This window comes from Oryx dammah, unplaced genomic scaffold (assembly GCF_014754425.2).
Source record: "Oryx dammah isolate SB20612 unplaced genomic scaffold, SCBI_Odam_1.1 HiC_scaffold_2, whole genome shotgun sequence".
NCBI lineage: Eukaryota > Metazoa > Chordata > Mammalia > Artiodactyla > Bovidae > Oryx > Oryx dammah.
The window spans coordinates 154,679,974-154,707,175 of record NW_024070186.1 but is presented as its reverse complement, the minus strand read 5'-3'; the positions used below and the strand labels follow the sequence as shown (position 1 = coordinate 154,707,175).

Genomic DNA, 27,202 nt, shown 5'->3' with positions numbered 1-27,202 from the left:
TCCCCCCAACCCCCCACTGCCGCCCCAGCCCAAATCCCAATTTAAATAGTTGGAAGGAAATCAAGAGAAAAATCTGGCTTCAATAGCACAGCATTCAGGGCCCCTTTAGGAAGCTGGTTCCAACAAGGGGTCTGTTGTACCCAGCACAGCAAAGCTGCTTAGATATTTGGTCCTTTTGCAAAACATATTCCATATCACATTCGTGTGGTATCAGCACCCCCAAGTACAAGAGGCGGTTACAGCCGATGTGAAAGACAACCTCCACCACTCCACAAGAGAACTGAGTGGGAGGGCTACCAGGAAGCACAGACCATTTTCTGAGCAGAGTGTAAACCGCTCACCTGTTGGGAATGCCGTTGGCTTCAGTGGGTCTGTTGGAGTGATTTTGCTCGTCCCAGGGCTTAAAAGTTTGACGTAATTAGCAGGAAACCAGCCTATCTGGCGCTTTTTCCCACGTGCCTAATAATAAAAAAAATTACATTAAAATGTTTCAAAGGTTCATCCTCTTTTACGGTGTAGTTTGCTTCCGAACATGGTGCGCTTATGCCAAGCTTCCACATAACTAAAACAGAATAACATCAATAGAATCTATGGATTACTACAGTACAAAATGAAAATAGCATAGCTGAAATTCAAATTGTGGCAGCCGTTGGTCGGCAAAGCCTGGAATGTTTTCCCATGAGCTCGATGGAGTGCGCCACCGTCAAGAGGACAGTGTAGCACTTACAGGACAGAAAACCCTGCTCGCTGAACAGCTCTCAGATGCCAGTCTCAGGTCGGGCAGAGGTTATGGTTTATGCCAACGTGATATATGGATTTTAGGAGTAATAATAATAAGAATGGCAGCAACATGCATTGGGAGCTTCTTATGAGCTAGGCTTGTGCTAAACATCTAGTATATATGTACCTACACCACAATTCCAGAAGAACACTACTACTACAATTACCATTTCCCATTTCCCACTTTCACTCTTCCAAGTTCTGAGACAAAAAGAGTAGGGCTCAGAAAAGTTAAGTGATCATCTCATTGTTACAGGCTAGTTAATGCCAAGCCAAGATTCACACTCGCATCTATGATCTTATGGATGTTAACTGTACATATACAAGATGATGGACATGTAATATATGCAGGACACAAGGGGGCTGAGCTTGACCTTGACTTCAAAAGCCATCAAGCCTGTGTGACAGATGAGTCACGTTTCCCACTGTCAGTCCTTTCTCCTTCACTTTAAGCTAATTCAACACAAAATCCATTCATTGAGAACTTACATGCTGGGAGTTGTTGGAAATGGACAGTATATGACTTGAAGGAACTTATAATAGAGTTGGTGAACCAAGACTTGTAATCCTGACATAATTCTAAGAGACAAAGACTCTAATTAGGGATGATAAGTGTCATAACTACCTTTCTGCACACCACCAGGAGCAGAGAATTCAAAACAATTTACAGGGCACACATGCACGCCTACCCTCTAAACTATTCCCAAAATAAGAAAATAAAATTCAGAGAAAAGGAAGCTTTCCATACCTCACCCTTACCCTCTTATCTGATTCAATTTGCCGTGAAGGATACTTCTGGGTTACTTTTAGAACGAAGATCAGATTTCACTTTCTTTGTGGTCTGATAGATTTCATGCTCTTGGCTCAAGGACTAAAGCTTTTATCTTCACACTGAACCCACCCATGGTTGAAGCCACCATGTTAATCTATCTGGTATACACTGCCGTGGGGCTCACAGCGATGCCACCATTTCCCACATCTGTGCAGTTTCCCAAGGGCAGAACACAGAACTCACTGGCAACTTCTATTTTTCTTTAAAAAATAATTTCTTTTATTTTTTGGCCATGTCTCATAGCATGCAGGATCTTAATTCCTTGACCAGGGATTGAACTCATGTCAGCTACAGGGGAGGTGTGGAGTCAACCGCTGGACCCCCAGATGATGTTCCCAATTTCTTCATCCGTGTAGCCGCAGAAGACAAAGTCTGGTGAGAACACCAGAAGCCCTCCTGGGCAGACCACTGAGGGTTGCAAGAACCCTCTCAAGACCCTTTCGTGTATGGCACTAGGAGTGAGAGGATGAGAAGATATGGTTTCTGCCCTCAAAGAGTTGATAACCTGCATGAAGAAGTAAGAAACATGCATGGGAAGCTAAGTAATAGTACTGGCATCAATACTAAATGTCAACAGAGGCTCAGGCATAGGGGCCACCATGGTTCATGGGAAGATGTCGCCTCGGGTAGGACGGTCATAGAAAGCTTCTGGAAGAAGTGGGATCTGGCCAGCTCTTGAGAAAGGGGGCAGTGGGGGGTGGGGAGGAGGCGGGAAGGACCATGTAGGGAGGTGCTCTGGGCAAAGGCAGGAAGAAATCGGGGTCTGAGGCTGCTGCTTGTCTTCAGGAGAGTAGATCACCGACCGAGGCTGGAGCAGAGATGTCACTGTGAGAGCCAGACTGGCAAGATGCATGGAAGGGCAACAGGGCACACCTGTGAGCAGGCTGAGTAGGGCCATGGGGACCCCCTTAAGTCTCAGAACAGGGGAGTCACCTATGGACGGGAAGGCCACTAGGTGACAACTCTCTACAGGAAACGAGACCCCAAGTCTGCGGAAGGCCTCCTCCACCCAATGAAGGAAGAGACATATTAAAAAGGGAAGAGAGGGAAGCCCTGGCAGTCCAGTGGTTAGGACACAGTGCTTTCACTGCCACGGCCCGGGTTCAATCCCTGGTTGGGGAACTAAGATCCCACAAATTGTGTGGCACAGCCAAAAAATATCAATAAATTTAAAAAACAAAAAAAAATTTTTTTAAAGGATGAGGGGAGTGGATTCCAGGACCCCAATGGAACACTGAACCAATAAACTGTATCTCGTCTACCCTGCTGGATGGGGTTTTTAATGGCTGCCTACCAGTGAGCTCCCAGGGGAAGTTCTGCCTTTGGCTACTCCAGGCTGTACCTTCTATTCCAGCCAAGATACCTTTCTTTAGTCCACCAGCTCACTCTTCACTCTCTGGCACTTTAGTTCCTAATTTTAATCTGCCCCATATACACAGAACGTGCTGTATTTCTTTATTTCACCACAATGTAGATCTTTGCCTTCCTGATCAAGGTTTACCTCAACAGATTGATGAACTGAGGACGGACACACACACACACACACACACAGACACACAGACACACACAGACACACACACACACACAGAAGAACTAAAACTGTTGTGCCACACAGATGTGGCTTTGACTACAGGCCCCTGTGGCATCACACCTTACAGCTTCCCGTGGAGGAGAAGCTCTGTTCCGGTATGAAGGATGAAACACTCCATCACGAGCTCTCTCCTTCCCACCACTCACTGTCTCAACTCAAGAATCCAACAGATACACATACATCTTCACAAGAATCCTCAGCTCTCACATTTCTGTTCCTGGCTGCCCAAGGCTTAGGAACAAACTGGGTTTAGAGAACGTGGCATCTCTTGTTACACAAATGCAGGATTCAGACAGTGTGGGGGTATCTGCACTTTGCCGTGAAATAGGATCCCTTTGAAATCTTGCATCTTGAAATCTGGGCAGGGGATTTTAAACAAATGGCAAAGACACTAACCTGTAGCTCTCCTTCCCACCATCCACCTGGGTTCTTTTTCCGGATCAGGATCAGCTGACCGGGGGCCAGCGTAAGCTGTTCAGGCCCCGTAGCTGTGTAGGAGGCAATGACCTGTGCGATTTCTGGAAAACAAGACCAAACATGGTATAGTGCAGGGTTAAGAGTCAGGAGAAGGACAGCCAAGACACAGCCACCTCCCAGGTTCACAGGTAAACGTCCTCAAAGCCAGTGCACAGGGCCGGTTTTCTACTCAACGAAGAAGGCCCAGTGGGCCCCCATTCCCTGCAAGGCAAGTGCAGTGCTTCTGGACTCGCCTTCTGGTTCTGCCTAGTGTGCCCGAGGACCCCTCATCTCTTGGAGCCCACCAGCTTGCCCCCACAAACTCCCCACCCCTCCCCCTCAGGATGCCAACAGCTGGGCCTCATTCATCCCCACAACCTTCGGCCCCCACACAGGGCTTATTATTATCATCACATGGTCCGGGGAAGGATAGTTGAGTGAATCAAGGAAGTCAAGTGAAGCCATTCCACCTGCCAGGAACAGCAGAAAGACAAACTTTGTGTTCTTGAGAAGCCACCAGGGGCAGGCACTGGCTTGACTTCTACACTATGACTTTTCTCAGCCTCTCTCTTCCGTCCACAAGACCATTTGCTCTGTGGCTGACACTTTAAGGGTGATCCCTGAATACCAGCTAGGGATCACGTCAACAGAAGTTTACTTCTTTTTATTGCAAGTTAAAGGAGGATCCTAGAGTTAAGAGGGGGTTTTAAGCAAAACGGCAATTCCGCACAGAAAAAAAAAAAAGAAAACAGTTCTGTACTTTTCCTGACTGAACAGCTTCATGGGAAAAAGTCCAGCAGTACCACAGACCAGGCTCTGAAAAAGTACACTTCTCCTGGCACAGGATGTTGACTACAAAAGGACAAAACCCTTCTCTGACTGAATTCTGGCGCATCCGCAGGGACTGCCTTGTGAACTTCTAGACGCAAGACGGAACAGACTGTTCTATTCCTCTACACTCTCTCCCCATCGAAACTGTTCTCAGAAGACAGAGATGAAGACACAAGCCATGAAGTAAAGACAGACAGAAGGAGAGAAGTAGAAGGCCCATCTCTGACAGCATTCCCTGCGATAAGGAACATAACCTGGCCCCTCCGACCCACCCGACCCTGTTCTGTGGCCAGCAGCCAGCACGCTAGGAGCACTGGGACGTGCAGGCTGGCCTGTCAGACGCGTCCCAGAGCTCAGGGAAGCAAAAGAAAGCCCAGCTCACACATGTCTTGGGCTCCCCTGAGAGCCCAAGATGGGAAATCTGTGCTGGGTATGAGAACTCTCCCCTACTCCACCAAAGGTTAGCTCTAGACTCCAAAGAGTTTTCAATTTGGAAAACATCCAAATTATTACCCTATTTGGCCCCCGGTGTTCCTATTGCTCAAAGGACCTGGCCTGTGTAGCTGGTGACCTGCCTCAATACTGTTTTCCTTTTTTTTTGAGCAGCTCGGGGGTTTCAGTGCGATGTTAAGCCCCTCTGGACCCTTTGGAATGACCATTCAAAATGTATAGGGTTGGCCAAAAAGTCCATCCAGGTTAGCCTGTAAGATGCAATGGAAAAACCCAAACAAACCTTTTGGCCAACCCCATAGCATACCCAGGGTTAAAACAAAGATTTGACTGGGGTGGTCTGATATCTTGAGTCAGTCTGAAATCCTACAACTACCGAAAAACCCACTTTTCCTTGTCAGGTGAGCCTGTCTGGAGGCTGAGCGCCAGGCACAGATACATGAAGTCCCTCTCTTGGTGCTGTGGTGACTCTCAACCTGTAATTTCTTAAGGCTGTGATAGCAAAAGGGCTGAAATGACCTAGATGAGGAAGACAGGCCGTACCAACTGTATGATTTCCCAGCTGCTTCTTTCTTCTCTCATTCATGCTTCTATTAATAGAACATGTGATTTTTGTTTAAATAAACTGGAACACTTTTGAGTTCAGGGGGATGACTATAATTTTGCACCTTCACTGTGTACCTGAGGAAAACTACTCAAAAGCTTCTAAATTCATAGGCCCCACTGTCTGACAATACCTGTGGCTCCTCTAATCTCCTCCACTATTTACATCCTGGGACTGAATATGCTTTCAGGAAAGGAAAAAGTACTGAACCCAATAAGAGAAGGATTAAGTAGCAGCTGATCCCAAATCCTACAGTTCCAAGCGTGACAATGTCCCACCATCTTGCCTGAATTATTTCTTCACATCCCAAGAGAACATTCTGTCTGGTAATGTCCCTAATACCCAATGTGTGAAGCAACAGCCTTTATTTCATAATCATGGATACACATTATTAATGGATTCCAAGGAAAGGATCTATTCTAACCACTCTTAGGACAGATTCTTTAGTCTTTACTTTTCTTTCTTTTTTTTTTTTTCCAAAAAGGTTTCTAGCCCTAATAAAAGATGGGGAGCAACTATCAATTACATTAAAAACATTGAAAAAATAATCATCAGGGTTTGTCACTTACCAGGTTTTTTTCCTAAACTCCCTGTTTTCCCAGCAGTTCCAGAGCCCTTGAAACAGAGCAGAAGGTCTCATTTGCATACTGAAGAGTTTTGGTCAAGCAACTTAAAAACCGATGAATGATGTCACGAACCCGCTTGAGCCCCTAAATTCCTTTTTTTCATTCTGGAGAAACACAGCAGCATTTTACCTCCTGACATTACAATGTGTATCAAGGAAAACATGGGGCAAAATAAGTACTGTAAAGCACACAGCTTTTACTCTCTTCTTGAGAGAAAAATAAGCAGAGTGGCACTGTACAGATCCCCAAGGGCTCGGGTCCTGACTGTGTGTAACACGAGTGTGGCCTGTCCCTGTGTCAAATCAACAGGGGCTGCCCCACCAGGAAGACTGTCAGTCTACATCCTAAACACTAAGCTCATGTTTGATGTCCAAACGGTTAATTATTAAACATTTCACAGACAAAAAAAGTACACAGGTTACAGTAGACATCCATGAGCTCAACACCCCGATTTAGTACGTGAATATATTACCATTTTGGTACATCTGCTTTAGGGCTTTCTTTTTTTTTTAAAGAAGGAAAACAGGACAGTGGCGATTCAAACACCCCTGCCCCCCATTCTATTATCCAAAGAGGTGGTCACTCTCTCCTGTGAGTCCTTTCTACCCAAACTTTACACCGTTTAAATGCTAAATCTCTTAATGCCGGACACACAGTGCATAGAAGCAGACCATTTTTTCCCCAACTACTAAGTGTTCCAAAAGTGCTCTAGGGTTGAATTCCTTCATGAATACTCATGGAATTTTAAATTAGCTGAGCAAGCCAAGCCGGCAGAGACTTGGCTGGGACAGGGGCCAGGCCGTAATCTGTCGTTACAAAGTGCTTTATTCCGAATTAATTTTCACTCGTGTGTCACTATCTTCCAATAAATTAAGTATTCCAATTAAAATAGAACAAAACGACCGGCTTAATTAACTAAATGAGAGTAACTAAAATAAAAATATGTAATTTATCTAACAGGAACACAACTTCTCATTTTCCCTTTATTTACACTGAAATTTAATAACCATCCAGCAGGAAAAGTTCAAATTAAAATGTTTACTCTCATTATGCTTTCTGTATTAACAAAGATATATACATAATACCCATCTCCCTCAGAATTTGCATAGGCTACATATCAACATGAAGGCATACTAATGCTACAAAATTCCAAATGGCCAGTTAATTTCCCATTGCAGGCTTATAATATGCTTTCTCTATTCTATAAAAAGAACAAAGCGATCGGCAACCAGTCATGGAGTTCCAGCCACTTTAATGTGCTCCCTTTTAAACACCGCAGCCAGCACTTAAGCTGAGACAGACTCAGATGGCCATGTTTGGCTCTGGCACTTCTCAAGAGTGCAGTAGAAAAGCTGATCCCAGTGATGTGCCCCAGCCCTGCTCGTGCAGAGAAGGGAAGTAGGCTTAGGACAAACTTCTCTCTGCATCCACGGGTCGATTCTGGTATCTGAGGCTTGGTCTGGTTTTTAAGTTTGGCAGGATATTCCCTTATGCACTGAATTCTATGTCCAAGCAGAATGAGAGATTTTTTAAGATTTTTTCATTATGATGAAATAATGTAGCTAAATGTTTGCCCAAAAATCATTAGCGCTGCTAGTTCTTCGGTGTCTCATAATTTAAGACGGCAGTTAAGAAAGCACTTTACAATGCAACTTACCTTTAGAGAATGTCACAGTGCATTTTTTCTAAACTTACTGACTTGGGATGGTTTGGGTAGAAAACTCAAGTTTGTTAAAGGATAATACAAGTAATGGCTTTGGTGTTTAATTGATCTCAAAGGTAAAGCCACTTTAAGAGTTTCTGTGCATGGGAGCAGAAATTGAGTTTAGTTTGTAATGTTTTCCCTCTGCTCTCCTAAAATATCATCTCCATGGTTCTTACTGGATCTAACTAACTGGTCTGGAGAAGAGTTGAATTTTCCCTCTGCTGATCTTCAGAGGACAATATAATGACTGTCTTACAGAAAAGAAGTATTTTCATTCCAGCTTCGGCTAAAGTCGCCAAGGGGAAGCAGACTTATGCAAACCCCTCCAGGGGAATTTCAGCAAGCTGCTCTCAAGACCAAAGCAAGGGAAAACAAAAAAAAACCCCAAACAACAATAATACTCCCTAAAAAAAGAAAAAAAAAAAAAAAGCCAAAACAAAAACAAATAAAAATCTCAAGCAAATACAACTACTCCAGGGAACTGTAGGGAAGCAGAGAAGGTAGACTGAAGGTGGAATCACCAGTTTATCACCAGGCCCAGCCTTGCGCCCCAAGCAGCTATGGGTCTGGTAAATGGCTACGTTTATGACCTGAAATTCCCACTAACTTGAAATTGGCCATTAGGAGATGGGCTCCCATACGCCAGGAGGCCTGTGCCACTATTTCATTAATTCTGTAACATCTCAGGACCACATTTTATGCAACTGAATTTTTAGGGCCCCCTTGACAACATGTGAAGAGTTGACTCATTGGAAAAGACTCTGATGCTGGGACGGATTGGGGGCAGGAGGAGAAGGGGACAACAGAGGATGAGATGGCTGGATGGCATCACTGACTTGATGGACGTGAGTCTGAGTGAACTCCGGGAGTTGGTGATGGACAGGGAGGCATGGCGTGCTGTGATTCATGGGGTTGCAAAGAGTCGGATATGACTGAGTGACTGAACTGAACTGAACAACAGTTGGGAGCCACTTCCAATTTGTAAGCATTGAAAATAAACTTGAGTCTCTGCTCAATCTCTGATCAGGAGATACCAAGGCCTGGCCAAAGGCCTTAGTGAAATCTTGTGTCTTACTATTGTGTAGGTAAAAATATAAATTCTAGTGGTAAACATGATTTATATACAAATTGTAAATTTATCCAACTAACTTTTTGAAATAATTCCAACGAATTAGAGCTGCTAGGAACAAGGATATCCAAAATTTATAGTTCTGAGTCCAACCTGTAATAGATTTCTCCCTATTATATAGACGGGTGGCTTCCCTGATAGCTCAGCTGGTAAAGAATCTGCGTGCAATGCAGAAGATCCCATTTCTATTCCTGGGTCTGAAGATCCCCTGGAGAATGGAAAGGCTACCCACTCCAGTATTCTGACCTGGAGAATCCCATGGACTGTATAGTCCAGGAGGTCACAAAGAGCTGGACATGACTGAGTGACTTTCACTTTCGCTTTTAGTATAGACAGGACTTCATCAGTCTTGTATTTATGTGGGTATATTGCCTAAAACTCTACAAATGTTATTAATACATTTTTAACCTTTGGTAATATGATATTATAAAATAGTTGCTTTTCTTCTGGTACTGTTCAGCTCAGTCATCTTCATATATGCTTAATCCCCATAATCACTTGTGTTTTTTCATTTTCTTCTGTCCTCCCTTCCCCTGAATATATCAATGTGTTTGTTACAGATTTCTAAGAACTCATTTATGACTAAGGATGTTAACCACCTGTTATGCAATGCAAATGAGATACCATATTTTACTGCTTTCAATTCACTATGGTGGTTTATATTTTGGCTGTGTATTCAAGTATAACCATGTTGTGTTTCATGAAAGATAAAAAACTCTCTACTACCCAATATTCTGGGGCTAGTGTCACCAAAATACATTTGTTTACATGGGGGAAATACTGCTGTGTATCTTTCTTGGGGTATCCCAGATCAGTGACCATGGAGACTTAATCAAGAACATTTACTCTAAATCCTAAGTCAGTTACATCCAGGAACAGAGAGGAATCCTGAGCGTTATCCCAGCTGACGCAGACCAGCCTCATTCAGGGCAGCCTCCACCAAGCCCTGGGGGGGTTCTTTTGCTGTTGGGACGCCAAGGCTGACCCTGCAGCACCACTAGGCAAGTTCACATCGTGACACGTCACACTGTGTTTGCAGTCACATTCCAGACCTTAGCAAAACCCAACAACGATGTTCCACCGGCAAACCTCGTGACTCCCTGAAAAGAGAATCACTGCACAGAAGGGGAGAGGAAACAGTTAATGTGGGTTTACCTCTGAATCTTTAAGCCTCACATAGTTAGAAGGGAAGACGCCGGACTTGTCGCCCACTGTTCCTGTCCACCAGTCACCATCTTTCTTGGTAACCAAAATCACATCCCCTTGCTGAAAGGTTAAATCGCCTTGCTCAGAACTCTCGTAAGTGTACATGGCAATAAATTCTGGTGGGGAGAAATATTGAGATACGAAGAGAGCTTGATTGTTTACAGAAATCCCAGACAACTTTGCAAAAGCAAGTTTATGAATAAGGACATTAGGATAAGGTCCAGTCAAGAGAAAGCCTAGTCACAGATAAAACACAGAGTTGCAGAATCCCCTGGGCTCCAAATTGACCAACCTGCACATAAAATTCAGTAATTGCAGCCAGGGAGACAATTCCTGTGAAGACCCAGACCCAGCAACAACAACAACAAAAACCCTGCATGTCCACCAATAACAGTACAGAGAGTGATCTCCGACTTAATGCCATGTTTTCTTTTTACTTGGCATTTTTATATTTACTTTTTTTTCTTCAGAATTAAAAAAAAATAAAGTGCAAATGATTTACAATGTTAATTCCTACTGTACAACAAAGTGATTTGGTTATACATATATATACTTTTTAAAAAAATGTTTACTTTGAATTAACATTTACTGAGTGCCTAGGTTATGCCAGAGTTAGAGGCGCTGACATGCAGGCTCTCGGTAAGCTCATCAAATATCTATAATTCACTTTTTGAAGGTACCAAGTCACCATTTTAGAAAACTTTTAGATGTGGTATATCCTTTATGTAAATTAAATAAGACGCTTTTCAAAGTGCCTCGGTGAAGTCCTTTTGTGCCATATTACACAGATGGCAGAAGCTGTTAGAACATACAATTTTAAATATATATTATTTAGCTAAAAATGGACATCTACTTGTCATTCAAATAGGAACAGGTAGAATGGGCTGCTGATAAAAATAGTATCTACCCAATCCCAGAAAATAATCATGCCTTTCTGAACAAGATGAAAAGACAAATCACAGTTTCTTACATGTTATTATTCATGTAATTTAGTCTTAAAGGTCCAGAATTAAAGTTCTTTACTGTCTTGATTTTTCTTATAAAATCCCTGATTTTACTAAGGCTTAGAAACCAAGTCATAATCTCAGAAAGATCACTTGACACAAAATTCTAGACACTATACTAGGTACAGAATAAAAGATTTCTAGAAAGATGAACATACCTTTCCTGTTTCCACTTTTTCTCCATTTTATCCCAGGCGTTTTTAAAAAAGCAATTAAAAAAACAACTAAGTTTACCCAAAATGTTTGTTTTATGATAGATGGTGTATTTCTAAATTTCTTAAGATAGTCCTTAAATGCAGAGCTTAATGTCAATTAATAGGCAGAGATTTAGTCTAGAGGACTCCACTGGCTAATTGTAAGAGCCTTTGCAGGAGGCACTAATAGAAACTAAAATAAACACTAGCAAACACAAACTATCCTGATGCTTATGCTAATGTGGGCAGCTCTCCAAGGGGCCACTTCAGCCTCAGCTGAGGCCAGCAGACCCCCAACATACAAGGTCATCCAAATGCGCTAGGGAGAACAGAAGCCTCTCTGTCTTTAGCCCTCCAGCACTGGTGACACACACCTCCACTGTTAAAACTGGCAAAATGATTTCCCGCACAAGGAAATCAAAGTTGGGCAGCTTGAATAAGGACACTGCTTTTTCATTAATATATCCCTTTTTCTGTTTTCTCAGTATTTCGAACCTTCCCTTTTTATTTTGTTCTGTTACTTGTTCCTTAGCTCATGTTTGGCCATTTAAGATTGGATCCTTGGCCATCAGTCCTTTCCCCAGTGATTCCTGCACTTAAAAGTCACTTTCTTAAGAACGAATCCAAAATTTGAAGTCACTTTTGAAATGCTTAAGAAACTTCAGAAGCATGAACTCTGGCTGAACTTCACACTGCAGTAGAAGATACCAAGGAGACTGGGAAGACTGTGGCTTTACAAGCCCTGCGCGTACCCAGGCATCTGTGAAGACCTTCAGGATCCAATGAAAATGGGGAGATGGGAGGACAGATATGGGGGGCTCCTCACCACTCAGACCCTCCTCATCAGACAAGCCCATATTTTAAAAGGTACCCAAACTGACCATCTATTTAATTTGGTTTCTGGTGTCTCAGCTGGTAAAGAATCCACCTGCAATGCGGGAGACCTGGGTTCAATCCCTAGGTTGGGAAGATGCCCTGAAGAAGGGAAAGACTACCCACTCCAGGATTCTGGCCTGAAGAATTCCATGGACTGTACAGTCCAAGGGGTCGCAAAGAGTTGGACATGACTAGTTGCCTGAATCACTGGTTACTTTCAATCTGATTACATTTTTTTTCTTTTTTTTTTTTAAATTTTACTTTACAATTCTGTATTGGTTTTGCCATGATTACATTTAATACAGTATTTATAAACACATCCCTAATATATCTAAGTGCCTTTTCCTAGAATATCAGATGCCATCGTCCTCCCATACCCTTCCAGAAGCCAGAAGTCTTTCCTAATATTTCTAATACTGAAAACACTGTAAAATGGATGTAATAAATGAGATTAGACATATAACCCTCTACTGTTGCCCAAGTTAAGGACGTGGGTGGTCCATCTGTGACCTACTTATTGAGGCCTCAAGCATGGATGCCTCTACATGTTTCAAAACAAAGCGACATTCGTCAACACTGTTGTCAGATGAGAAAGCTCACTGCTCTAAGTGGCTCCCATCAATAATCTAGGAACTGAAGCAAACAGGAAATACAAGCAGCAGACACTTAGTGACCTTTATTCTAAAAGCTTACACTACTGTCTCATGACTCCCATAATAATTTGCTACCTTAAGTGGTGATTATTACGTTCCTTTTACAGATGAGAAAGTTGAGGCATGACTAAAATTATATGGTCACTAGGTGTGAGAGCCAGGATGCAAACTCTGGCACACCACTGAGACTTGGGTATAACCCACTGGATCTGGGCAATGGGGGAAGGGAGTATTGCTTGACACAATACTGACTATATGAGCTATGTTTAAAAGACCTTTTGCCTTGTTCTCCTAACAGTGGCTATAAAAAGTCATTAGGATGACAAAAATGTATGAAGAGAACTATACTAATGATTATTTTGGTGGTAATGGCAAAAACTGGATACAATAAAAATACCGGATTTATTTAGTGATGATGAAGTTTTTTATAGCTATACCTATAAACTAAAAAAATTTTTTTTACTTCTGAAATTCCTCTTGAAAAAGTAACTTTGTCACTATTTGAAACATCATTAAACCTTAACCCTTGCTTTAATAATTCTATTTTTCATAAAGCAAAGTTTCTAAAGAATAGAAGTCTCATAATGGCAAACAAACTAAAGATTCTACAAGTATTCAAGGAAACAATGAAATACTACTACAAAACAGGTTAGACATCTGTTCTCAACAAACACTGTTCCTACTTCTGACACGCCTGTCTGACTTGGGTCATGCTCACTCTTCAATTAGTGCTCTGATAATGGCTAGACCAGATGAAGGAAAGACCTGAGAATTTTACCACTAGAGCCTGAATTATGTAGGTTTTGCTCATTGTTAAACTTATGCCATATACTGGCATATATTGGGTGGGCCAAAAAGTTCATTCAGATTTTTCCATATGCTCTTATAAAAACCCAGGCAAACTTTTTGGCCAACCCAATACAATGCAAAAGATGGTGTCATGAAGTAAAGATGGGGGAAACAAAGCAATTAATCACTTGTGTAAGAAACACTTAAACTTTTTAGGCCTAAATAATCTGTTATGGCTATTTCCATGGGACACAGAAATGACACTTCTGTTTCATTTGTGTACAAATGGCACTGATGCTACTGTGACAGCTTTACTGAACAGCCCAGTTACGGCCTTAAACCAAAATACTTATCTGTAAGTCAGAAAAATAGGAAGCATCACAAATAGGCTACAGAGATGCTCAGAGACCTTGATCCTTAGTGACTTTGATGGGCCTCTTTCAAGAGTCCAAAGGGCTTTTAATTGAACATCATCAGAAGATTTGGTTTTTATGAGCAATATATCTGATCGTATTTTGAAAAGTCCCTGTAAAGTACCGTGACTTTGTAAGGAGCTAAACCTCATTTTACCCTCAGGTTTAATATAATGAACATAAATTAAGGCAGACTCTTTAAACATGAAATCCAACCTTGTTTTCAATGTTCACTGTTTGTATTACATAATTGCCTCCACTGTCTAAAGATCTTAATTTCACTCAAGTTCTCACCTTCTCCCGACACGGCTGGCTTGGCTGCTGGGGAAGCTACTCTCTTCAGACTTGCAGGACTTTCTGAGGAACCAGAATCCATGCTGGAAGAGGGAGGGGAAAGTATTTGAATTTTACTTTTCATCCTCAAAGAAAACAGTACAAATAACAATGATATTTTCTTTTAAAAACTGCTTAACATTTATAATTATTTTTTTTAAGTAGTTATTTGTCCAGGTCTTGGTTGTAGCATGTGGGATCTAGTTCCCTGACTAGGGATTGAACCTGGGCCCCCTGCATTGGGAGTCTGGAGTCTTGGCCAATGAACCATCAAGGAAGTCCCCACTTCACATTTAAAACACTGATAATCTACAGCTGAAATAGATGCACTTTGCTAAGTCAAAACACATCACAAAGGGCCACGGTGGCCCACCTCTAAGCTCACATCCCTGTCTGTCAGCACTTTGCTTTGCTGATACATAGTCAATGCACTGGTCTCCTTCAAAGTATGACGGACATGCTCATTCGGTATTTCTGAAGAGCTTCTCTTCTTGAAACTCTTAATTCATTTTGACCATCTATTTGGTTAGAACAATGAACAATAACCTTCAGAGTAAGGTTCCACACCATAAGGTTCTTAACAAAAAAGATAATTCACTCATCTAACAATTTCCCCCAATTCTTTGGGCTTCTAAATATTTGTGGATATCTGGCACAGTACTGAAAGTGAAGTGAAAGTGAAAGTCACTCAGTTATGTGCAACTCTTTGCGACCCCATGGACTAGGCAGTCCATGGAATTCTCTAGGCCAGAATACTGGAGTGGGTGGCCTTTCCCTTCTCCAGGGTATCTTCCCAACCCAGGGATCAAACCCAGGTCTCCCACATTGCAGGGGGATTCTTTACCAGCTGAGCCACAGGGAAGCCGAAGAATACTGGAGTGGGTAGCCTATCCCTTCTCCAGCGGATCTTTCTGACCCAGGAACTGAACTGGGGTCTCCTGCATTGTAAGCAGATTCTTTACCAACTGAGCTATACTAAGCATGAAGAGGAACAGAATCTCCAACAAACCCATGAGACAGTCCCAAGGTCTCAGGGTAGAATTCCCTCTTGCACAAGTCAATGAAAAACGAGATGCACAGGCTTCTGAGTGAGGAACAAAGGACCATCATTTGCAAGAGGCTCTCTTCTATTGACACATGCCCTAACTTCTGCAGTGAGAAGACCCAGAAGACGAAATGATCCAGCAACTCCTATCTATGAACCCTAACTAGTGCAAACGACAGTTTCATGCTGAACATGGCATCCATCCAGCGGAAGCAGATGAACACAAGCATACCTTGTCGATTTCCTTATGGGCCCTGAAATGAGTTTCACGTAGGACTTGGGGAACCAACCCTTCTGGCCTTGAACTTCTCCAAACCACCACATGTCTTGCTGCTCCAGTACGGTGATGACATCGTTTTTGTTAAAATTTAAATGGTTGTCTTTCTTGGCTCTCCAGGGATACAGGGCTTGCGCCTGTAGCCCCTCCACCTTTTCACCCTTGTGTGGAAGAACATAAAGGACCTCTCGTCACTTTGCGATCTGTCATCAGTTCAGGTGATGCAAACACCGTCACCTCCCCTCCGATGGGTACATGTGTGTGCATGTGCAACCACAGAAGACACTCGTCCCCCGCCTCCTCCCCTCCCCCCAGCAGAGCAGCATGGCTGCCACGTGACCCCTGGTTCTCAGTAGCTGTTTCCTTCCCAAAGCAGAGGTGAAAACCTGCCAGCCTGTTCACAAAGCCATGGCTGGCCCATCTAGAAGTCTCTGTTTAAACCAGCTAGGAGATCATATTTATTCTGTTGCACCTGGCTGAGTGCCTTTTCTATTTTGGTTCTATTTTTAACTCTGAAGTTGCCCAGGGCAATCCCATTCGCTCTAGTTTCCAACTGGATTTGGAAACTGTGAAGGATTAAACAGTGAAGGATTAATACCAGAGCTGAAACCTTCTGAAAGCGCAAAAGGTAAGCAATTCATATCTTAGTTCAGGTGAACACAGGGAAACGGGTCTGGGGTTGGGTTGGGCTTGTCCTAGTTCCTTTTTAGACAGACAGGGGTTGGGCAAGCATAAACTCTCTGTAATCCCATGTACTGTAGAGCTATATGAAAATGAACAGAACGCCATCTCTGCCTCCCCAAAATAATCCAGGTTAAAATACTTTATTAAGCAGAAAGCACAATAAAAATGGGCAGTAGGACATGGCCAAGGAACTCATGATTAATGAAGAAAGAGATACAAACAACCATGTCTACCACCAGGCAGAAGGAAATATGCTAAAAAGAGGTTGCAACCATTCAAGGTGGGAACAGAGAGAAAAAAGGGATGAAAGTTGCCTGCAGGCAACAGGGCAAGTTTCGCAGAGGTAGCAGTGTTTGAGCTGGGTCTTGAAGGACAAGAAGGATTTTGATAGCTAGGGCTTCGGGGGGAGTGAACTCCAGGTGGAGAGCACGACCGTGAGATGCCTTCCTGCCAAGGTTCGAGGAGGAGGAGCAGGATCCGGGGGTGCATGTGGCCTAGTCTCATGGAGGGGTGCAATAGGAGATGAGGCTGGAAAAGGCAGGGGGAGGCATTTATTATCTCTTAAAAGGCTATCACATAAAACTATCACAGTATCTTAAGACAATACTATTATAAAAAAATACACCAACATTCAATTATACATGTATTCATAAGTGGACAAGGACAAGGGATAAAGCCCAAGGACAGCTCATTCAGAACCAACCTGGACTTGCCTTCAGAAGATACTTATTTTCATAATGACATTTAACTATGATTATGCCTGATAAGCAGAGAATTTATGATAGATCGAAGAGTTTCAGCTTTCATGCTGGCAACTTCCAAATCCTGGTGTCCGTGGGTTCTCGTCTTCTCAGACCCATGACATCCCCATTTCCTTCCATCTCAACAGTCCACTCACTCCAGTCTTCAGAACAGAGGCAGGTTCTCTGGATTGCAAACACCCTAAGGACCACTGCGTCTCCACCTCTTGTTTCTCCAGTCATGCTCGCAGGGCGCCTCCCACCTGGGCCGCGGAGCTCATCACTTCTGGGTCCCCTAATCCTCTCTGGCATTTCCATCTCGTCTCTGCCATTTCACCTGGGCCCTCGATGGTAACCTCTCACCCTGAGACATCTTTGCTGCACCTGCCCTGTCTCCACCTTCCCACATGGAGAGCCTGGAATCAGGTAGAACACAGACTCTGGGTTCAGACCCCAAGTCTGTCCCTTACTAACTGTGTGACCTGAAACAACTGCTCAGTCTCTCAGTTCAGGCCTTGCAACTGTTCACTCTCTCAGCTGAGGCCTGTTTCCACATCTCTAAAACACAGACACTTCAAGAAAATTTAATAAGCTCTATCTGCAAAGTTGCTATGAGAGTAATCATTATAACAGAAGTAGCTGCTATTACTATCAGTTCTTCCAAACTATACAGTATTGCTAGAGAAAGCCAAGACAACGTGTGATGACAAGTCACAGACTTAGGTTAAATTCAGCCAAGTCACGCTTCATCCTTCTTTGCTCAATTCCTATTCTGCATGCCCCGCAGGCCCTGGGGGCCCCTCCCGAGAAAGCTGCCTGGAAGCACAACTTCAACTTCCTTCCCTCTTTTTCCAACCTCTCTTCACCCTTTCTCTCCCAGAAAAAAAAAAAAAAAGCAGCCTGTGTGTTCTCTGCTTGTAGTGCTGTTTCCCCTGAGATGCTCGACTCTCAGTCTCTTTTCCCCCACGGCTGCTCCTTGTCCTTCTTCTACTCGGCTCCCTGTCTATCTTTTCACCAACCTTCCCACTTTCCCACCAATCCTTTTCTCCGTATCCCTTTGCAATCTGGAGTATCCTCCTCTTTTCCAGATCGCAGATATGTGCCGTCTGCCTCTTTGTCTGGACCACTGCCTTTAATAATACAAAAACCACCACCATCCGCCGTTCTGGTCCTGTGCTCTCCTCCTCCACCGGAGTCACCACTCTGAGCGTGACACGTGTGCTACCTGGCGAGCGGGACAGATGCAGAGGCAAAGAGCACAGCTCCTGTCCAGGGCTGCCCTTCTTTCCAGGCCAGAGAAGACACACGCTGCGTGCAGTTTCCCTCCTCCCCCTGCGCTCTCGCTCCTCTGAAGCACTCACTTCATCTCCTTAGATCTGACTGTGTTCCCATTTCCCAGACAGGAAGGCCTGACTGTATCACTCTCACCTGGTAATCAACATGTCGAAAATCCAACTCCCTCCTTTCACGAAAAGTCAATTTCTCTTTCTGCCTGACTTGTTCCCCCTTAAGGTCAAACCTCTCCTCCATCTTTTCCTTTCCTATTCCCATAGGCGTTGGGATTCCGCCTCTTTAACTGTTGTCACGTCCTCCATGGCCCCCTGTCGAACCTTTCTGCACACCTCCACGGCGAGCCTTCCCAGAGCCTGTGTTCAAGCTGCTTGTTCCCGGAGCAGAAACTGTCCTTGACCCCCAAATGCCTGCCAGATGGGCAATTCCTCTGATTACTTATAGAAATGTCATTTCTTTTATCACGTTAAGTAGAAACATTATCCTTTCAGCAATTACTTTCTTAATGAGGCATTTAAAGCTTCCCATTTAATCTGCAGTCAGTCTATCTTCTCTGATAAGTACTCAGTGGTCTGGCCACATGGATGGACCCCATGTCTTTCCCGAATCACACTCTGGCCTCCTAAAGAAAGCCTCTCTCCTCAGGGCAATTTCTGTCTGCATGCCAGCCCTGTCCACTTTCTAATCAGCTCTTACCCACTGTTCAAGATGGAGTTCAAATACCACGTCATCAATGAAGCTTCCCTGAACAATCCAGGAGGATAATCCAGTTTACCCTGCTCTGAATAGTCATGACTCCCTCCACTGGGAAAACGTGAACTGGATCCTTGCCTGCCAGCCAAGCCAGATGCATATAATGAGGCTTACAATTTTTTTTTTGGCCACACTACATGGCTTGTGGGACCTTTGTTCCCAGACTGGGCATCGAATGCAAGCCCTCTGTAGTGAAAACGAAGAGTCCTAACCACTGGACTGCCAGGGAATTCCCAAGGCTTACTCCCAAATGACAATGATGACAAGCATTGGCTGAATCTTTCCTCCTCATACAGCACGCGGGGGCCTCCTGCTCCCAGCGATGCTATTACCTGGCCTAAAACAGGAGACGGAGATGAGCCCGTGGCCGTGGCTGGAGTGAAGGCCGATCTCTGCCTCAGCTGCCCGGCACTTGGCACGGTGAGGGAGGGCTGGGTTGCCCATGCATCCCAGCTGTCGGTTTCTGGTTTCTCATTCGTGCTGGTGGGCCACCTGGAGGGGAAGCGCAACGCGGTGAGCGGCAAGGACTTCCCAACGCGTCAGTGCTCCTCCCACAGCAGACACACCGGGATGTGCATGGGGCTAGTTCAAGAGCAAGGAGCAGAGAAGAGCACTGGACTTGGGTTTGGGTCAGAGCATCACATACTAGCGATGGGTCTCAGGCAAATGACAGTAGTTTCTCTGAATCCTGATTTCCTGGTTGATCAAATGGGAACAGTACTGTGTCACTCTGGTTAGCTGTCAGGGTGACATGAAATCCTAGGAGGGAAATACTCTGTAACCTGAAGGCACCAGAGAAACACCCTCATGTGATCATTATCTTCATTTGCAACAATGCTAAATCAGCAAAAAAGAAATTTCGCGTCACATAGGAAGTCCTGCCAGGCTGGCAGCTGGTGCCTCATAATACCATCTCTCTGTCCCAGCACCACACAGCAGGCACTGGGCCACGAGCCTGGACACCATGGTAACCCTACGGGTGGTATCCTTAGAGCAACCTGTTGGGCGCAGCTCAGGAACAGTTTTAATTCTGTCATTTTATAACTGTAAATAAACACATCTGTGTGACTTGCCGATTGAAATGCAATGGACTTTTGAAAATCTTTATGAGAGATAAACAAATTTGCAAATCAAAGTATTTCCTTTGATAGACGGCAGGCACATCCTGATTCCGGGTCTGGAAATAAGATGCCCAGGAGGATAGCCAGAGAGCCGCAGACCACACATTTATTGAGCAACAGAGTCACGCTGACTAGACCCACAGCAAAATGAAATCCTGAAAAGAGTATCTGTCTTCTATTTTAGTGTCAGCTTTAATTTTAAAAGTCAGAGCGTTTTAAGGGAATATAAACTACTATACATAAAATAGATAAGCGACATGATTTACTGTAGAGCACAGGGAACTATATTCAACATCTTGTAATAACATGTAACAGAAAAGAACCTGAAAATATACATATATGTATGTGAATCACTTTGCTGTAAACCTGAAACTAACATAACAATATAAATCAACTATATTTCAATTTTAAAAAAGATCAGGAGAAAAGAATTTCAATGTGGTTTCAGTCACACTAATGGAACACTACTTTTTAGCAGAGATGAGACGGGGAGGACCTTCTTTAGCACTTTCAATTTTTTTACGTGAAAATACAAGTATGAAAACTATTGCTATTCGTTATATCCTTCCCTCTACTTTCTCCTGCTCTTGGTCATTACACACCTTCTTTGCTCTATTTGATCCACTTTCTCCAGCATTATGCCTCAACTCCTTGCCTTCTATAATGTGGGATTTTGCTGAAAGATGATTGAACTTTAAAACAAATTTAAAACATTTCTTACATCACTTTTACTTGAAGGGCAGTATAAAATATTTTTAGACCAACGGCACAGCTGGACCAATCCTATAAGTGGGAGCATGGCAGCCCTCCATCTGTCCTTTCAAACCTCTGCTTACACTGTTTTTAATGCCATTTCCTGATGACCAAGGGCATGGCACCAGTAGCTGCCAAGCGCACACATCTCTTTGCCCCGCTGTCCGCTTATTCAGGACTGATGAAAGAGGAAAGCCTCAGCGGAAACAGCCTTCTATCTTACTCAAAACCACATGACAAAATTCAATTTCTGTTTCTGTCCAGCAAAAAAAAAAAAAAAAAACAGTGCTATTTCCATGCAGGAAATGACTCTAAATATTTGCTGACATGGGTATCAAGCAGATTATTAGGAAATTGTGTTTTTCCATTTCTTCCACAATAATGAAAGATACAGACAAATGAGTGAATGAAACAAGGGTAATAGGCTTTACTTTATCCTAGGGAAAAATCATTGTTGAGCCATGATATAATTAAATCCAGTTCAGAGAATACAATCCACAAATTGCCAAAAGACCAGTCAGAGAAAGAGGCCATGAACAGTACTCAAGAGGTACAACCCAAGGACTGAAACAGCACTTAAAAGATCACTAACGTGGGATTTCAAAATCATCAGAAATGGCATCCAACACGTACGTGGAGCTGAAGTCAGCCCAGTTGTTGGGGGTCTCGGAGGGCTCTGCAGGGGTTGCAGCCGAAGGGGCGGGGGTCTCACGCACAGCCACTTTGGGTGTAGGGGTGGAGGCAACCTCAGTCACTGGTTTGACTGGGGCGGGAACCTCGTTTTCTGGGATTTTCTCTGCGTAGTTTGCAGGGAACCATCCCGTCTTTCCTTTTAATTCTCCTCCAAGCCATCCCGGTTCTCCAGTTTGGCTTTCGTCCACCTGCAGGAAAGTCATAAAGTTTAATTTAAGTGGAACTAAATCAACCCCTAAGACACTGAACACTCTTAACAGGACAAAGCCCCCACTTCTGACCCGGTCAGACTAACACACAGCACAGACCTTTCTTTGCCTTTTCCTTAGTCTGAGAGTCTGGAAAAATGGTCTCTAAACATTAACTCTAAATAAACAGTAGGTGCTATTAATCAAGTTCTTACTCTTCTGTGCCTGTTTATCTTTTTCTTTTTCTCCTAATAATAGCAGCTAGGAAAAAGTGCCTGGAGACTTAAGAAGTCCCATAATTGAAATATTTTGAGCTACTCTGAATTATAAAGTGATGTGACAGACATCATCACTCAGGAACTCAAGTAATTATTAAAAAGTAATTTGACTTAGGTTTATTATTTAAAATGGAAAGCAAAGGGTGCAACTGATACAAATTTAGCCCTCTAGAAGTCTCTAATAACTAAGCAGTCCTTATTCAGCACACAGACGAGAGAGACAGAAAACACAGTCTTAGATGTTTCTACAGGCAACACAACTGGCTGCTGTGTGGAGTCTTTTGAAAGCTCCACAGACACACGAAGAGAAAATTAAGGAAATGATTATTTAGAGCAACGATTAATTTTATTAAAATCCTATTACTTTCTTTTGCATAAATTTTACTGTAACATTCACAAATGTGCACAGGAGAATACAGGATTCTGCTGTTTAAAAATTTCAGAGGAGATTTATTACAATTGGGCTTTTAACATTTGCATTTTATCTTAATTCTGACTCAAAAGGATTAGTCAGAATCACCAGAATGACTCTAATACTTATCTTTCCAAGTTACCCTCACTATTTTTGAGCAACAGGAGATCAATTTGAAGATAATTACATTCCCTAGTAGAGAATTATTTTCATTACAATAAGTCAAATAAAGTTCTGTCAGAGATCTTATCTTATTTTATCCCATAAAATACTGCCTCAGGAAGTAATGCACTGAACACTTCATTGGACCTGAATATCGCTCTTTTGAAATCACAGAAATGAGTGCTAAGGTTTCAACAATGACTTTGGGAAAAAGTGGCAAAAAATCCAGTTTTCTAACCCATTCAAATATTCAGTAAAACAAAACAGAGGGAAGGGACATTTGTATACCTACGGCTAATTCATGTTGATGTTTGGCAGAAACCAAAGCAATTATCCTTCAATTAAAAATAAATTTACTATGGAACCACATATTTATTTGTATTCTGTGTAGAGTAATGGCATGATGTTTATTAGCTCATTTAAACTAAAAAAAAAAAAGACCCTGGGATAGGCATGGAGAAAGTAGAATTCGGGGCTTACTGAATTATTTCTACATGTTGGTTATAAAATAATCTATAGGAGAGCTTCCTTGCTGCTCTACCTTAGGGAAGTCTTACTGTCACAGGTAAAAGCAACTTTTAAAGCTGAGAATTCTCCAAAAGAGAGTTACCTGCAGATAAAGCGCAACACTCCTTCCAAAAGTTCTATTTTTGGCTTTAGAGTTCCGGTACGAACACCCCCACATTGTCTTCTTTCTTCCTCTTCTGGACAGCCTCACGTGGTTCATGAGACGAGGATTCAATGTGACATTTTCCCCACTTGGATCTTATTTTCTGCTAAACTCAAATGGCTAGACGCCCTTCCTCGCTGGTTGATATTTACCAGTGACACTAGGACGCACTGTAACTTGCTAGCTGCTTTGTGCTGGAAACACAGCTATTTGTAGGCCAGGCTCTGCCAGGGCCTCGCCAAGTTCTCATCAGGTTCAGCAGACAAGCTCCTGCCCTTTCCGTGTGTCCCAGGACCAAGGGGAGGATGGCCAGCAGTGAGTGAAGAGCTGGAGTCAGACACACAAGCACTTTGCCTCAAGACCGCAAAGTATCATGATCAAGGGTAGGGCTCTGCCATCTGACTGCCTCCGTTTTAGTGTTTCGGCTCGGTCCTTGTTGCTGTAAGCCTTCTCTAGGTGCAGCCAGTGGAGGCTACTCTTTGTGGCGGTGCACAGGCTTTTCACTGTGGCACACAGGCTTAGTTGCCCTGTGGCATGTGGGATCCTCCCGGAACAGGGGATGAACCTGTGTCTCCTGCATTGGTGGGTGGACTCTTCACCACAGAGCCACCAGAGAAGCCCCTTGTTGTTGTTCAGTTGCTCAGTCATATCTTGACTCTTTGCAACCCTACGGACTGCAGCGCGCCAGGCTTCTCTGTCCTTTACTATCTCCTAGAGCTTGCCCAGACTCATGTCCATCAAGTCAGTGATGCCATCCAACCAGCTCATCTTCTGCTGCCCCCTTCTCCTCTAGCAGCCCCTGCTTCAGTTTTAGTACCACTTCTACAATTTATTAGCTGGCTGACTTTGGGCAAGTTTAATGTCTTGGTGCCTCGGTTTCCTTATCTATAAAATGGAGGACAATAACAGTACCTGTTTTATAACAGTTGTTGTAAGAAGTATCCAGAACACTGCCTGGCATCTGAGATGTGCTTGATGACAGATTCTCTTCTTTTTTAAAGATCTTTCTTGATATAGACTATTTTTAAAGTCTTTATTGAACTTCTTACAATATTGCTTCTGTTTTATATTTTGGTGTTTTGGCCACAAGGAATGTGGGATCGTAGCTCCCTGAGACCCTGCACTCAGACCCACACCTCCTGCGTTGGAAGGCGAAGTTGTAACCACTGGACTGCCAGGGCAGTCCGACAGACTTTCTAAAGCCATCTCTCCTGTTGTCCAGCTCTGACTCTACTGTAGTTCTCTTTTGTCCTGTAAAAGCCTGGGCTCTGTCTGACCCTGATCACTTTAGGTAACCAGAGATTTGCATTCTCTATGTGGAGGTCCCTGCTCTAGAAACCTGTCTGGTACCCCAGGCCCTCTGGGCTGGCCTTCCTGGCTTCCTGTAGGGGCTGGAATGTGATCCCAGATCCCAGCCTATCTGAAACCGCTTACTGGTCTGTCCTAGTTAGACCTCCTTGAGTACCAGCTGCTTTACTTAATGATGTCCTATGACTCGCTGTCATTCCCTTGAGACACAGGTCTTACTTGGTTAACCAGATTTTTGACACCTGGAATTGGACCTGAAGCCCTGAGGGAATGTTCTACCCCATGGGCAGGTCGAGCTCACATCCTAGTTAATTACACCCAGCCCTGGCCCAGAGATGACAGAAAATGAGCACCACCATTGAGACGTGCCTGTGTGTACTTAGGAAGAGGAGAGGGTGCCATGCCAGCCCCTTACCTTTGCAGACAAGAGCTTCTGCTACCCTTCAAGTCAATAATGAAACCAGCTTGTCATCTGTCACCAAGGAAATCCATCACTTTTAACCTAGGAAACTGTTTGCTAACTGAACAAACAACAGTCTCAATGAGTTTAATTTATTCTTATAGAAATCCACTAATTTGAATGACCAATTAAATTTTGAGGTTCAGAGGATAAAATAAAAACTCACATTTAACATTAAATTAAATTAACCAAAAAAATAAAATAAAATAAATTAAATTAACCACTTAGAAAAAGTATAAAGGGTCTTGTATGAAAATGAGAAACATTTCCTCCTGGAGTCGAAAAGCTTTACTCAAAATGCCAACCAACTGTGAAAAAATGTTATTTATAATTAGGATAGAATAAGCATAGTCAAATACATAGACTTCTTTGTATACGTCTATGGCTGGCTATAACGTGAACTTATACGTCCATGGGGTAGATGCATCTATCTGTGGCTTGCATCGAGCACTTACAAGTGAGGGGATTTTTGTGCTAATGATATTGGTCTTAATACAATTTCGCTTAGCAAGCCCACTGTAACACCTCAAAACATCTGGGGTCGTTCTAGTGAAATGTGAAAGTGGGAAGCACAAACCCCAAACATTGCTTAAAGGTCTGGGAATGGGCACTGAGGCGGCAGTCAAATGAAGGCAGCATCATCAGGTTCAACGACCAAACCCCAACACCCAATAGTGTCAGATCTCTTTTCTCAGTGTCTATGGCTTCATGACCACCATCTCTGTTAGGTGACATTACGACTTCCAACGCCTCTGACCTTGTCACAAAGAAGGGCAGCAGAGGTTCTGTCTCTCCTCACAAGCAGAACAAAGACTGTGGACAGCAAACACGTGTGAACTGCGTACTGACTGAGACCCACTGCTGTCGCTGCAAGGGATGTGCGGGGAGTGTGGAGACAAGCACGCGCTCCATGCGTTTGCCAGTTTGGAAAGAAAAGGGTTACCCCTAAACTCCCGGATGAGGATACTAAAGCTGCTTTCTAGAGACGCAGCCCTAGACAATGGACTTGTGAACACAGTCGGGGAAGAAGGGGGCCGAATTGAGGGAGTGGCATGGAAACACATACATTATCTGGTGTGTAAATCAGTTAGCCAGTGGGCATTTGCTGTCTGACGCAGGGAGCCCAACCAGGTGCTCTGTGACAACCCAGGGGGAGAGGAGGGTGGGTGGTGGGAGGGAGGTTTAAGAGGGAGAAGACGTGTGTACACCTATGGCTGATTCATGTTGATGTATGGCAGGAACCAACACAGTATTGTAAACAATTATTCTCCACTAAAAAATAAATAAAATTTTAAAACATTAAAACAACAACAACAAAAATGCCTGTTTTCTAAAGTGCTAATCTAGAGGTCAGCCAAAAAAGTTTTTTTTTTAATATTTATTTGACCGTGTCTGGTCTGAGTTGTGGCACGTAGGATCTCCAGCTGAGGCACGTGAACTCTTAGTTGAAGCATGTGGAATCTAGTTACGGAACCAGGGGTTGAACCCAGGCCCCCTGCACCGAGAGCTTGGAGTCTTAGCCACTGGACCACGAGGGAAGTCCCCTTAACTTTCACAAGGACTCAACCCTGCAATTGAAGCACAAAGGCAGCTGTAGGCAATATGGAAATGAACATGCCTGACTGTGTGCCAGTAAAACTTTATTACAAAACAGGCATGGGCCGGATTAGGCTCACTCTTGGAATCAGTATATACTGGTCCCTCAAAACAGCAACGGTTCAGATGTTAAGGTTACAGAAATCTAAGAAAGGCAGGAAAGAAACAGTACTGACTACATTAAAAAAAAAAAGTATCTATCAAAAGAAGAGAAAAAATGAGTTTAAACTGTTATAAGAGTAACACTAAATTAAAGGATAAATAATTTTATGAATGAATGGCTGGTTGATGCCTAAGAAC

The 27,202-nt window shown here is 43.4% G+C and overlaps 1 protein-coding gene across 8 annotated transcripts in view; it reads right to left on the bottom strand.

The window, feature by feature from the left end:
- Positions 1-27,202, bottom strand: part of ITSN1 (intersectin 1) — a 241,501-nt gene that overhangs the window by 58,327 nt on the left and 155,972 nt on the right. For 5 of the 8 annotated variants that reach the window (XR_005718999.1, XM_040228484.1, XM_040228491.1 and 2 more), the window contains 8 exons: positions 21,769-22,016; positions 19,594-19,753; positions 15,750-15,955; positions 14,434-14,516; positions 10,160-10,326; positions 6,114-6,159; positions 3,600-3,721; positions 342-459 (listed from right to left, as the gene is read on the bottom strand). Coding sequence is in view for 7 of the 8 variants with exons in the window: in XM_040228484.1 (XP_040084418.1) it covers positions 342-459; positions 3,600-3,721; positions 6,114-6,159; positions 10,160-10,326; positions 14,434-14,516; positions 15,750-15,955; positions 19,594-19,753; positions 21,769-22,016 (1,150 nt within the window). In the remaining variant the exon portion in view is untranslated. The remainder of the gene's footprint in view (positions 1-341; positions 460-3,599; positions 3,722-6,113; positions 6,160-10,159; positions 10,327-14,433; positions 14,517-15,749; positions 15,956-19,593; positions 19,754-21,768; positions 22,017-27,202) is intronic. The other 3 variants (XM_040228497.1, XM_040228504.1, XM_040228532.1) reach the window with 1 other exon arrangement.